The following is a 15,298-nucleotide window of genomic DNA, read 5'->3' on the forward strand; positions in this document are numbered from 1 at the left end:
TCTGTGAAAATTCGTTAGAAATTATGGAACAAAGAAACAAAGAATGCTCAAAATCAATGGTTTTGAATTTGGAACAATCAATTACAGTTAAGAGTGAAGAAAATCAAGATGCTGTAGAACACCATGACACAAAAATTTCAAATTTGAGTCAATATGTAGAAACAGTACACAGTGAGGTTAACAAACTTGGAAAAAGAATTTATAAGTCTAGAAACAAAAACCGGAGAAATGTATTCAAAGCTGAGTAATAAAATTGGGTGGGGGTGGGGGGTGGGGGGGGGGGGTGGGGGGTAGATTCTGATAGGGAGACAAACAAAAATGCCTTTGAAAATGTTTATTCTGAAATTCAAAATGTTCATAAACATTTGAAGTCTTTCATCTCAAAACAAGAAACCAATGTTGACACAAATTTATTACTGGAAAGAGAAACAAATACAGAATGTCTAGTCCAGTGTAACCTACAGCAGAACAGCCATACAGACCTGTGACACTCCCTGGCAGATTAACATCTGTGATTGCATCCAAGAAATTATTAAGTGAAGAATTAAAAGTCAATGACTATCTAAGCTATTTTTCCCCAAACCTAGTTGGAAAATAGGTGAGAGACTGAGATTCGACAGAAGAACCATTAGGAAAGAAGAAGCATTCAAAACTCTCATTGGACTGATTCTTCAGTAGTGTTTGTCAGCCCAGGGACCCTTACTAGTCATGATTAGTACAGGAGATAGAGAAGGTCCACAGAACAGCAGCACATTATGTCATAGATTCACTTAGTAAATGTGAGAATATTACGGAGACGTTCATCCAACTCAGATCGCACCACATGCTAAGTGAGAGACGTAGTGCAGAATGTGGACATTTGTTGTTGAAATTCTGAGAGCATACATTTTAAGAAGCACCAGGTAACATACTGCTTTCTCCTATGTATCTTACAAAATGACCACAAAAGGAAAATCAGAACAATTTGAATTCATATGGCATCTTACTGGCAGTTGTTCTTACCATGCAGCGTTTGCAAATGGAACAGATGGGTGGAGGGGGAGAGTGATGGAAGAAGTACCGCCCATTGCACACTGCAAGCTGGTTTACAAAGTGTAGATTTAAATGTAGATGTAGACGATCATAAATCAGAAAAATAGATTAGAAACACCAAGAAATGGAAATCTTTACAGGATTAGGTTTAAATAACAAGGTCCCAAATGAATCCGATTGTGAACTCATGGGGACAAGAGTAACAAGGGATGGTGGACTTGGTTAATAATTAGATGTTTCTACCAAAAACCAGATCGTACATATCAGTCAGTCAGTCCAAGATGGCCTAAATTCCACAGAAATTCCCTAAACGTTTGATAGTACTAGGTGACAACTTTAATTTGCCCAGCGTCATTAGGGAAAATTACACTTACATTACCATCAGTGAGGACAACAATCTTAAGATGCAGTACAAAACACATGGTCAGACAACTGCATCAAACAACTAGAATTCTTTCGATCTTCTGGACACAGATAAACCGATCTTTTGGAGTGTGTAACTGATGAGAGATTAGTGGCAAAACGATGATCAAGAAAGCTAGGAAAGTATTCATGGTTGGTTGAACTGATAAGACAGTCACTAACAACTGTAAACATTTAGATCAAACTCAACAAATGAAGAGCAACAATGGTTAGTGGTCCAAGACATTATAAACAGCAGTCTACATAAATCCACAGCAATTAAAGTAATAAAAGATGACAAAGACCCACCTTGCTTTAGCCTCTTAACATAATATTTTTTTTTTTTTCAAATTATGTTTGAAATATATATTTTTTTATTAATGAATAACCTTGTGGCATTTCTGGCGCAGAGCACCCTATCTTAGTGACTTTGGCTTCTTTGAACTGCTTTGTTCTAGTGCACCTTTCGGTGCGTAACTTGTTCTACTGCCATGTTTGTTTGTTACATATCAGTGATTAATAAATGCATATTCAATGCTTAGTATGTGTTATCTCCAACCGATCCTATGTGATAACCACAATGGTCTTATCGCGAGTTATTTTGTGCTTGTTTTCGTCATCTACGAACTTCGTGTGCTAGCCCACATTGTTTCTGCCACAATGGATCCACCATTGTCTTTCAGTGCAAGTGTAGCGGGCCCCATTAACTATGTGGCTTTCCACCACGAGTGCACCTAACAACCACAAGTGGACAAGTGTACCTGATTTGAATTTGGTTAAAAGTGAACAATTATTTATGCCCGCCCATGCCGGTGGCCATCTAACCTTACCCGGCACAACATGGCCACCGCCTAGCGTGGCAGCACAACAACAGCCACAACACGGACAGTGCACGTCGCCTAACAACAATGTGGACAACCTTCCCCTTAACGACATTGTGGTTTATCCTTCATCTACATCATTACCTTTGGAATGGTTTGATGCGCCAACGAAGTTCCAGAACTGTGAATTGAGCATTTATAAGCACAGGGTAGCACATTCTAATATACGTAGTGTCGCAGCGCGCTGTTTCGGCGACACTGGTCGCTTTGACCACATCAGTTTCCACAACGCCGCACTGTGGTTGCACCATGACTGCCTTCTGCCCACTTTCTTAATGGCACCAGCTGTTTGTTCCACCTGCACTGGTTACTGAGTCAGCAGCACCCACCCTCCCTCCCCCCCATGGCTTCGCCGCGACCGCAGTCCGCCCGCTGTTGCAACGGCACTGACCATTACACACCCGCACCAGGTTCTTCATCGGGCTTGCAGATTGGACACACCGTGCCAACTTATACACCCACTCCCTCCACACCGTGTGCTGCATGCGGCCACCACTCCAAACAGACCTCGGGTGATGCATCATTCACCGCTACCGCACTTCCGGAGTAGGAAGCGTCCTGCTCTTCATGCACCAATCTCCATGTGCTGGTGCTGCTTCAACATGTTACCTGGCAGGTTCCCTAAGCTACCTGTTTTTCAAAAAGACAATCCAAAAACTTGGTTCGCCTTAGTGGACCACCTACAGGACATCCACGGCATTTCAGATGACGAAGTCTGTTTTGTCTGCCTGGTGAGCCACCTACACGCACATACGGACCTCATCAATGACTTGATTCTCTCACTGCTCGTCTCGTACAAATATTCAACAGCCAAAGAACTAATTATCGAGCACCTTTACTGCCCTCTGGAGGAGGCTATCCATCACATTATTCATGAGGAGCATCTCATCAACTCCTTTGCAGCTTTGGTGCACCTATATGCATTAACCAACAATCCAGCATTACCTGATGTCGTCCTTTGGATGTTGTGGATGGTCGAAATGCCTCTGGATCTGCAACTTCATCTACCGTCTCACGTCACCGACCCACTAAAGGTTTGGTTACGCGTAGCGGATCAGGCTTACGCTATCATTCATCACCGACACCACCTGTCACGAATGACATCCCTATCACCCTCAGTTGGCATGCCTGCACCTTTGGTTCCGCACCCTGCCGGCAGAGGCTAGCGCACTCACCTCGGCGCCTCAGCTGACAGTCAGGAGCTGCCACCTAGCGGCCTACAGGAGGTACTGCCAGCAGGCTCCCAACAGCCGCTGACCTTGTCCGAGCAGCAACCTGATCGGCTACTGGCCCAGATGCAGTCAGCTGCGGCCCCTTCCCACACTACACCACCCCACCAACTGGCCTACCTACTGTGCTGGTTCCACACTACTTAAGGGGATGCCGCCCGCAACTGCCGCATCCCTTGCGCCTACCCAAACGAGACCAATGGGCATGTTTAGGTGCCACATTCCTTCGCGGCACCTATCAGATGACACTGCACCATTCGCTTCAAGCAACCCCTCTATGCCACAGACTTGTCATCGGGCATCCGATTTCTCATCGACACTGGCACCGACATTAGCGTAATTCCAGCCAAGCATGCTGCTGATGCACTATCACTTCTACCCTCACCTTGATCGCCACCAATCATTCTCCTATTGTGGTCTATGGCTCTATCAAGATGTTGCTTCACCTGTAACCAGTTCACATCTATCCTTGGACATTCCACATTGTCGACGTGGATGAACCTGTGATCGGGTTGGATTTTCTACACCATTACGAACTTTCACCAGACCTGCAGGCCACCACGTGTCCAGCTCTACAGTTCCGTGCTCACTCGAGTTCAGCATGACTCCATTCCCTGTCTTCTTGGCTATGCTTTCCACATGAGAGTCCCTGGTCGAGCACATTACTACACGGCTCTCTGACCTGTCGGACGTGCGCTCACAAATCGACAAACTCCGCACCCAGAATGATGCCTTACGCACCCGCATCGCTTCTACCTCCGCTGAATTGTCACATGCATGGCGAACCATACATCGGCTATCTGCAGATCCACAACGAGACGGTTCACCACATGCCTCTACAGCGTCTTCTCACCAATCTGCCCCTGTGTCGAGCATTCCACCACCTGCTGTCATTTTCTCACCGCTGCGGACAAATCTACAAGACGCATCTGCATGTTCCACTCCTGCATCACGTCTTCCATTGCTGACTTCAGCCTACGCTGCCCCAGATCCCCAAGGTCAGTGAACCTACGTTGCCTGCAGATAGCTTCTTGACCTCTATTGCTGACCCTCCTCAGCAAGTATCAGCCATCAGTAATGGCACTTGTCATATTCGCACCACCGACGGCCCACTTGTTGATTATAATAAGGCCAGGCGCCTTAACACTTCCAAACTTCTGCACGCGAAAGAGATTGTTCAGGATCTGTCGACTTCGGGCATCCTCTGCCCCTCTGATAGCAACTGGTATTCACCTTGTTCCCAAAAAGGACGGCACCTTACGCATGTGTGGGGACTACAGATCCCTTAATGCTTGCACCATTATCGATAACTACTGCACCCCACATATCCAGGATTTCATGCAATTACTCAATGGTTCTAATTTTTTCTCCATTTTTGATTGTTCCAAGGCATATCATCACATCCTTACGCATCCACTGGATATTCCGAAGATGGCCATCATAACACCCTTCAGCCTATTTGAATACTGTTATGTGCCTTATGAATTGAAAAGTGCTGCACAAAAATGGCAGCTGTTGATTGATTCTATTTTGTTCCATTTGCTTATACTTAGATGATATATTGATCTTTTCCTCCTCCGCTGAGGAGCATCAAGTTCACCCCGATGCAGTCCGTTCAGCCCTCACTGCCAACGGCCTAGTGATCAACCACGATAAATCTCCACTGTGTTCCACATCAGTTACCTTCCTAGGCCATACTGTCTCTGCCGACGGCCTCTGACTGACAAGTTCTCATCTCGAAACCCTACTTGATCTTCCTCTCCCTGAGGATTATGCTCAGCTCCGTCATTTTCTGGGTATGGCAAACTTTTACTGCTGCCACATTCCTCAAGCTCCCTCTGTCCAAATGGCCCTCACTGATGCTCTTTCTGACAAAAACACCACGGGGGAAAGGAAGTTGGAGAGGACCAAATCCATGCTCAAAGCCTTTGGTAACCTTTAAAACTGCCCTCGGTAATGCCGTCACACTCACCCACCCTAACCCTGAGGCCCATGTCTCGATCACGACTGATGCCAGTGACTCAGCTGTTGGCGCTGTTTTACAACAACACACTGCCAACTCCACCCAATCACTCCACTTCTTTTCCAAGAAAGTGACTAAGAGCCAGTGCAAGTGGTCGGCTTTCGGCCGTGAGCCCCTCGCTGTGTACGAGGCAATTAAACACTTCCATAGTGACCTCAAGGGATGACCTTCCACAATCTATACAGATCACAAGCCACTCATGGACTCTATTTGTAATCCAGCTAAGGACCTTCCACTAAGGCGTTTCTGCCATATGGACTGCATCTTTCAGCACTCTTCCGACATGGGCTATATCCGTGGCACAGGGAATGTTGTGGCAGACTATCTTTCCCGCATCTGTGTGCTAACCGCACCACTGAATCTGGAGGAGCTCACCCGACTACAAGCCGATGACGATCACACTCTGTCCTGTCCCATATACCACCTGGATCGACAATCCCTGTCCTTTGTGACACCCCTACAGGCATACTTCGCTCCCTGGTTCCTACTGCCCTTCATCACAGGGTCTTTACTGCCTTGCATGGCGTCTCAGTGTGGGTTGCTCACTTCGGCTGTCCCCTGTCTCTCACATCTGACCAGGGACGCCAGTTTGAGTCCACCCTCTTTGCACGACTCTGCGAACTCTGCAGTGTAGCCAAATTTCACACCTCACCTTACCACCCGCAGGCGAACGGCCGAGTCGAATGGTGGCATCGCACACTCAAGGCTGCGCTAATGTGCCACGGTGGCTTATGGTCAGAGGCTCTTCCATGGGTCCTGCTGGGTATTCACTTGGCCCATTAAGAAGATTTGAATGCCTCACTCACTGAGATTCCATACGGCAAACCCCTCCTTCTTCCCGCCGAGTTTGTCGAGAATTCACCGTCAGATGTAACTAAGGACCTTCTCACCTTGGTCGAGCGGATTCGTATGCACATCACACACCTCCACATTCCCCTTCCCTGTCCCCACACCACACCGCCTGTGTTCACCCACAAGAACCTTGCTTCGTGCAACTTTGTGATGCTGCGAGACAACACTGCGGGCAGCCCTGCAGGCACCTTATTCAGGCCCTTACCATGAGCTACATTGCGATATGAACACGTTCGTCATCCACCTACATGGATGGCCGCAGACAGTGTGTGTTAATTGATTGAAACTGGCATGGTCACTCACTGATTTGCGTCTCTGGTGCAGAGTGCCCTATCTTTGTGACTTTGGCTTCTTTGGACTGCTTTGTTCTAGTGCACCTTCTGGCGTGTAACTTGTTCTACTGTCATGTTTGTTTGTTACGTATCAGTGATTAATAAATGCATATTCGATACCTTGTGTGTGTTATCTCCAACCGATCCTATGTGTTAACCACAACCTCCTATAATGAATAAAATTATATATGAACATACAAAGATAACTTTTAAAGCTCAAAATAATGAGTTACAAAAGTTGGAAGATCACCAATAATAAACTCATGCACTGGACTTTAAACTAAAAAATCCTGAAACTTGAAGTCATTTTCTTGTCTCTGCATAGCTTGGTGTTTAACCATGTATTTCATGGTGGTTTCCTGTGATCGTAAATCTTGGAGGACCTGGCTGGAGCACAGTGAAAGTATTTATCTTGTACCATTGGCAAGCACATGTTACTTAATGATGAACTGTCATCACTTTCAGTCTCTAATGAAGTACCATAACATAACAGTCTTCTTCACTTTTTGAGCGGCTCAATTTGGTGTCAAACTCAGGATCGCTACAGCCATCCCTTTTTGAAAGCACTATCTGAACAACTATACAAGAGAGAGGCAGGGAGCACATGTTTTGTTGTCAAGTATCCAAACCTACACACAGTAAAGATGATGCCTAGAGGCAAGCACTGCAAACATAACACAATATCCAGGCTATAAACGTAAGGCTGAAATGGATGGAGCAGGGTTTTATTTTTCGAACACCTGTTCTTAAGTTGCTCAAGTATACTCAAGATTTTAAGTTTCTGTCAATATAATAATAACAAGATAATTTGGGGTTTTAAGTTAAGGAGTTAATGGAGGCTTTTGCAGAGTGTTGTACAAACAAGAGACTAATGCACTCTTGTTATAAATGTGAATGGAAAATCAAGGTTGGAAAAACAACAGTATTATGGAAAGAATATATTGTTACTAAAGAAAGAGAAGAGATACTGAGTCACAGTAAGGCACAATGAAAAGACTGTTACACACCACAAAGGTAAAATGTAAAACAGTTTTTCATTGTGCCTGTCTGCAACTCTTCATGTCCCCTGTATGGTGAGTAATACACTACCCTTTTTGTAATATTGTTGTTACTGAATGCTGGGAAACTAACAGAGAACTCTTAAGTCACCTCTCACGCTTCAGTAAAAAGGACTATGCATAAAACATACAATAATTTCCAGAGTATCCCACCAGGAAGTTACCACCAGGAAGTTACCACCAGGAAGTTACCACCAGGAAGTTACCACCAGGAAGTTACCACCAGGAAGTTACCACCAGGAAGTTACCACCAGGAAGTTACCACCAGGAAGTTACCACCAGGAAGTTACCACCAGGAAGTTACCACCAGGAAGTTACCACCAGGAAGTTACCACCAGGAAGTTATCACCAGGAAGTTCTTGTTAATTCTTGTGATATAAGTCAGTGAATGGATTCCAACTTTCCATCCAGTCTCTCGTGGATTAAAACAGAAGACAACAGACATCAAGTCAACATATTAAATTTCACATAACAAAATGTATTCACAGATGAGGATACTACCAGAACAATGCTTGACAATAACACACACTCAGAAAGGAGTTATACTGAAACTACTGCACGCACGAATAGCACTCCTGAAAGAAAGGATACTGCAGGGGAATGGTTGTCACAACGTAGAGTACACCCTGCTGTAGAGTGAAAAATTCATTCTGGAAACACTCCTCTAGCTTGTGCCTACGGCATTTCTCCACAATAGCCTCTCTTACAGGAGTGCTAGTCCCAACAGATATCCAGGATAGTTTCTGTGAAGTTCTAAAAAGAGCATTTAAATGCACAGACAGAATTCAGATATAAAGAAGTTAATCTCTTTATGTAAACACTTTTGTGTTCTGTCTAATATTAATGTAGTTTTCCTCGTTAGCGAAATTTATCACTGTGACATACTTCACAGGTGGACAAATCTTACTGAAACAATAAATGTAAAAAATATTGCAGTTTGCACACAACAGTAGAAATTAACAAACAGAAAGTGTGGCTTACCTTCATGAATGGATCCCCCAATAGAAATCCGTATATTAACCATTGTACTGATGACAAAAATGTCATTAATATAATAGGAAATGGAAGAGAACGTGTACTTCTTGATCTTATAACCTTGCGCTGATGTGGAGAAAATAAAAAATTAGAAAATCAAATTAAATCTGAATGATTCATGTAACATGGGCAGTGATATATCTAAATTTTTGATAGTTGTAATTAATTAATAATTTCTTCATAAATGATAGTTATAATCCTTTATATTACTAGCTGAGAAGAAGTTGCCTAAAGACACTATATTCTTCAGACAAAACAAACTTTCCTACATTAAAGCCAGACTGCTCATCACTGCTGCACTGCTCTATTTCTGCTTTCTGCAAGGAAGGAACATCACAACTTAACTGTCTGTCAACATCAAGCAGTGTGTGTGTGTGTGTGTGTGTGTGTGTGTGTGTGTGTGTGTGTGTGTGTTTACATGATCTTGCAACAACAAAGCCCATAAATATACAGTGTTACCACTTCAACAGGTTAGTTAATTCAGAATTTGGTATCAAGTGAGCAATGGAATGCACATTCAAGTGAATTCAGGAAGTTTGCATATACTCTAAGCATGTACTCATCCAGAAGGAACAGCTTCGTGTTTGGCTTCAAAAAGACTAAATGTAAAGTATCATTAATGCCACATACAATGTGACAATTTCAGATTAATTTAGTAATGATACATTGAACACACGCCTGTAAGTATACAGCTTCAAAGATGATTACTTTTAATTACACTCCAATTTGATGGGATGTATGGCAAGGACTTCCAACACACACTGATTGTTGACATAATTACCAACTGTATACATGAAAGTAAGGTGGTTTGGCAAAACAGGACAATTGTGATGCAAGAGTTAAAGCCTCTCTCAACCCATTGCATATACTTTAGTCACTTTTAATCAGTTCTTTTATTCCTTTTACTAAAAATGAACAAATTTATGAAATGCTGCCTCTTCATAATCTTTATGCCAAGAATTTCAACAACAGAAAAACACTGGCACTGTGGGGGAAGTGCAAGACTTGGACTCAAATTCTTAATTCTTACCTGTAAGTAATTTAGCGAGGCAGACAATCTGATTATGATCTCACAGCCCAAAACTGGCCATGAAATGAAGAAGAAACCAAAACTGTGTACAATAGGTGGAGTGAAATGTGTTTTCTACAAACAGCAGACATGGTTCTTTGTTTTAGATCTCACAGCTGACCTTTTTTGTAGCTGAATGGTAGCTTTTGGGAATCCATCAGAAGAAAGGGAGGTAGTTTTGATGTTGACTGTGAATTAGTATAGTATTATTTATGTTAGAAATAGTGTTGATGGTGGTCTGCAACATAAATCAAAATACTGCAAAACAAGTTATACTGGGGCATGAAACACAGCAGCTGTTGTGTCAAACAACAGACACAAAATACAAATGAAGGTAGTCATGAATCACTCAGTACAGCATCGTTTGGATGATATAACACAATATGCAATACATCTGCCACTTCTGGCTTCAGGTGACATAAAATGATATCTCTACTGTGTTACAGGAAAATTAGCTGTGGATACAAACTGAAGCTGAAAAATACATGTTTTAAACAAAAGTAAAGCAAATGCTAGAGGAATACTAAAGTCTACAAAATAAGACCAAAAAGATGATAAGTATCAAGTAGTCTCAACACAAATAATTTAAAATATAATTTCTCCTGAAATGCAGAAAGATCCCTTTCAAAATGTATGCTCATATCAATGAAACATTCAGGACAAGTTAGATAAAAAAAAGAAGTATTCTGACTAGACAGACTAACCTTAATAATAAGCTAGAAGAGTACAGAGCCAAAACTAAAATCAACACTGCGAAGAAACATTATTAAATTTACATTTAATAGTTGTAGAATGATCATGTGATGAAACATGTTCATCAAACAGTGCAACACAGTTTACAGAACACAAATAAAGGGACAAATGTCCCAGTGTAAGTTCAGCTGTATAATACTTTCACCAAACACAAAACTTTCACACTAATGTGACAGATTGCAAAATACAGGGTGATTATAATTAAAGTTAATCTTTCAAACTGCTGTAGAAATAACACCACTGGAAAGAATGATGTCAAATATTATCGGAAAAGGGGGGAAACGTATGACAGAAGAAAAATAAATAGCTACAAAATGCAACAATAGATGGCGCTGTAAGCACCATAATTTAATAGTGGTCGACAAGAAATGACAAATGAATCATACAACAATGTTTAAGGTGTACGTCTGACATTAAACAACCTGTACTACTGAGTGTGCATGGTGTTATAACTTCAAGTTGAACAAATATATTTCAAGGAAGACGCAATACATGAAAGTCACAGATCAAGTAAACAGAGTAAGACGTGTGTACACTTTAACAGTCAAATCATAACTGAGTCCAAGTCTAGCGGCCGCGGGCTGGCTGGCCACTTAGGTGGCGCTGCTGCTGCATGGCTGGCAGATAGCGCCGCATGTAGAGGACGCGCGTAACTGCACGGTGGCACTTTGAAAGATCGGTGAGTCGCAACACTTTTCCCCCCTTTGAAGTTCTTGCACAGGTCTTGATGGAGGTGGCCTGTAGATTGCTAATGCCCATAGGTGTTGTTTGACTGGCCATAAAGTCTCAAGGAGGAGGCTTCCCGTACGGCTGGAGGTGTCCCCGATGATAACGGGTCGAGATGACAGGAGACGTGGGGGTCGAATCTGCTGGGGCCCCGTGCACCAATCTACCCATTGTGGCAAGTCCGGTTGTTATAACAGGAGACATGGACGATGTGTCCGGGTCCGTAGGAGAAGGAGGCGAGTAGAGTTGCTCCGACAGATGGTGGTCATCTCGTTCCTGCATGGGCACATCTCCTGGTGGCGTCAGTTCTTGTGCTGGCACCGAAATGATGGTGAGAGGACTGCGTTGTGAGTAATGAGAGATTCCAGTATCCCGAGCTTCAGGTAGAGACGAAGGTGGTGTAGCGGCATCCAGGACAGGCGTTGCCGGCACACAAGGCCGAAGCTGATCCGAATGACGCATTGCAACACCTGTGTCTGTCTGGATTTCATACAGGCGTTGGCCACTGTGTCGTAAGATGTGGCCAGGACTCCATTTTGACCGCCTGCCATATCCCCGTACCCATACAAGGTCGTCAGCGGTGAACCGGCCAGGCGAAGGTACCCGCGGCTGTGAGGTGGAAGGCCGCAGAAGATGAAGTAGCGTGCGGGGTTGTTGCCATGTAACAGCTCAGTCAGGCTATGGTCGCCCATGAGGGTGAAACGGTAAGAAGCTAGAAATTGGAGAAGCGCATCATCAGCAGCAGAAGAAGTCAGGAGTTCCCTCATCTGAGCCTTAAATGTTCGGACCAGTCGTCCAGCCTCACTGTTTGACTGTGGATGGAGCGGAGGGACCGTGACATGCATGACGCCGTGACGGGCACAAAAATCTGCAAAATCGGAAGAGGCAAACTGTGGACCATTATCAGTAATGAGAGTAGAGGGAAGGCCTTCCAAAGAGAAAATGCAAGCTAGAGCATTTGTGGTTGCCGCGGTGGTAGGCGACGTGCAATGGACAATGAAAGGAAAGTTAGAGTAGGCATCAATAACGAGAAGCCAGTAAGTACCTAAAAAAGGTCCCGCGAAGTCAGCATGAATACGTTCCCAGGGCTTCTCAGGCGAAGGCCACAGTGACAAAGATGACTTCGGGGCGGCGGCCTGTGACACACAAGGGCTGCATGCAGTGACCATGTGTGCGATTTCAGAGTCGATGCCGGGCCAGTACACATGATGGCGTGCCAGAGATTTTGTGCAAGAGACAACCCAGTGCCCTTGGTGAAGGAGACACAAGACCGAAGCACGCAAAGACGCAGGTACCACAACACGCGGCGAAGCATGCCAGCCGGTCCCCGGTGATGGGGAACCCGTACACAACCCGCTGCTCGGCAACATCCAGGTGGAAACACAGAAGTTCGTCCCTATCGAATGCCAGATCAGGACCCATGGGAAGGCGAGACAGTGCATCAGCATTCGCATGTTGAGCCGTCAACCGGAAATGAATGTCATAATTGAAACGAGACAAGTAAAGAGCCCAACACTGGAGGCGGTGTGTAGCCTTGTCAGGAAGTGATGTTGATGGAAGAAACAAGGAAACAAGTGGTTTGTGATCCGTAACAAGATGAAATGTGGACCCATAGAGAAAAACACCAAACTTATGATGAGCATAGATAATGGCCAAAGCTTCTTTTTCAATTTGAGAAAACTTTTGTTGGGCACCCGTGAGCGTTTTGGAGGCATAAGCAATGGGTTGTTGAGAACGGTCAGAAAAACGGTGCGCAAGGACTGCACCAACCCCGTATTGAGAGGTATCCGTGGCAAGAACAAGATGTTGGCCAGGTCGATAAGTAGCCAGGCACGGGGCCTGTTTCAGCATAGTCTTCAATTTCTGGAAAGCCGCATCGCATGACGTGGACCAGTGAAAAGGCACGTTTTTATGCAACAGGCAAAGCAACAGCAGAGCCACCAAAGCAGCAGATGGTAAAAACTTGTGATAGTAAGCTATTTTCCCCAAGAAGGCCTGCAGTTCCTTAACAGATGTAGGGCGAGGAAGAGCATCGATCGCAGCGACAGTTTGCTGAAGCAGACGAATACCATCCCGAGAGAGTTGAAACCCCAAGTACGTGATAGATGCCTGAAAAAATTTTGACTTCTGAAGATTACACTTAAGACCGGCAGTCTGTAAGACATGAAAAAGTGTGCAGAGATTTTGAAGATGTTTGTCAGTGGTGGAGCCAGTGACAACAATGTCGTCCTGGTAATTTATACACCAAGGGACAGTGAGCAATAATTGTTCCAAAAATCGCTGAAAGAGAGCAGGGGCGCTGGCAACCCCGAATGGCAATCGTTGGTATTGATAGAGGCCGAAAGGCGTGTTAAGGACCAGAAACTGCCGGGAAGCAGTGTCGAGAGGAAGTTGATGATAAGCTTCTGACAGGTCAAGTTTAGAAAAATACTGGCCTCCAGCAAGTTTAGTGAACAATTCTTCAGGTCGAGGCAAAGGGTAAGTGTCGATAAGGCATTGAGCATTGACAGCGGCTTTGAAATCATCACAGAGATGAATATCACCATTTGGCTTAGCAACGACAACGACAGGAGAGGACCACTCACTGGAAGTCACAGGAAGCTAGACCCCTGAAGTAGTGAGATGATCCAGCTCCCGTTTGACCTGATCATGAAGGGCCACAGGAATGGGCCGAGCCCGAAAAAACTTAGGCCGAGCAGTGGGTTTGAGCATGATATGAGCTTCAAAGTCATTTGCACGACCTAACCCAGGAGTAAAAAGGGACTAAAATGTCGTCGACAAGGAATCCAATTGAGCATAAGGAATAGCACAGGGACGATATTGACAGAGTCATCTATGGAGAACCCAAAAATGCGAAAGGCAATGAAACCAAAAAGATTCTCCATGTTGCTATGGTCGACCACAAATATGGGAACAGTGCGAACAACAGATTTGTAAGATACCTCAGCATCAAATTGTCCCAAGAGGGAAATCTTCTGTTTATTGTAAGTCCGTAATTGCCTAGTGACAGGTGACAGGATTGGAGAACCCAACTGAAGATACGTCTGAGAATTGATGATAGTGGCAGCAGAACCAGTATCCACCTGCATGCGAACATCGCGACCAAGTATTTGGTCAGTGAGGAATAACTTCCCCGAAAGGGAATAAGTACAATTGACAGACAACACAGAACCAGAATCAGCGTCATGTTCATGAACATCATGTATGCGGTCGGATTTGCAAACGGATGACACAAGACCCTTTTTTTCTTTTTTGTATTTGTGACACACGGCCCAACATTGTGCACATTCTTCTCATGAATGTTTCGTAAAACACCGCGGACATGAAGGAAGTTGCCATGGGTTTTGCTGCAGTTTCTTAGAGGTTTGTTTACGGCTAGGCCGAGGCTGCGCTTGGGAGCGTACTGTGGCCACGTCAGCCGGCGGGGACATGCCACACGCTTCGTCAACATCGCACAGAGGTTTTATTTCCCCGACGTTGCCCCATGCCTCTATTTGCGCTCCAGTGGTGCGAGAAATTTCAAAAGACTGAGCGATGGATAGGACTTCATCTAGAGTCATATTTGTCAACTGAAGGGCATGTTGGCTAACTTCTTTGTCAGGCGCCAATCGGATAATAGCATCCTGTACCATGGAATTGGCGTTGGATTCTTTGTGAACTTCAGTAACAAATTGACACTTTCTACTGAGGTCGTTAAGTTCAGCAGCCCAAGCGCGATAGGATTGATTCAGTTGTTTTTGACAATGATGAAACGCAACACGAGAGGCTACCACATGCGTTTGCTTTTGAAAATAGACGGACAGAAGTGAGCACATTTCAGCAAAGGACAAAGATGCAGGATCTTTCAAAGGAGCCAATTGCGACAACAACCGATACATTTGAGGTGAAATCCATGCAAGGCATAGA

At 44.4% G+C, this 15,298-nt stretch overlaps 1 protein-coding gene across 2 annotated transcripts in view; it reads right to left on the reverse strand.

The window, feature by feature from the left end:
• Positions 1-15,298, reverse strand: part of LOC126253207 (sugar transporter SWEET1-like) — a 189,944-nt gene that overhangs the window by 5,249 nt on the left and 169,397 nt on the right. For both annotated transcript variants that reach the window (XM_049954384.1, XM_049954385.1), the window contains exon 5: positions 8,791-8,910. In XM_049954384.1, the coding sequence (XP_049810341.1) occupies positions 8,791-8,910 (120 nt within the window). The remainder of the gene's footprint in view (positions 1-8,790; positions 8,911-15,298) is intronic.

The sequence above is a fragment of the Schistocerca nitens genome, chromosome 4, assembly GCF_023898315.1.
Source record: "Schistocerca nitens isolate TAMUIC-IGC-003100 chromosome 4, iqSchNite1.1, whole genome shotgun sequence".
Lineage (NCBI taxonomy): Eukaryota > Metazoa > Arthropoda > Insecta > Orthoptera > Acrididae > Schistocerca > Schistocerca nitens.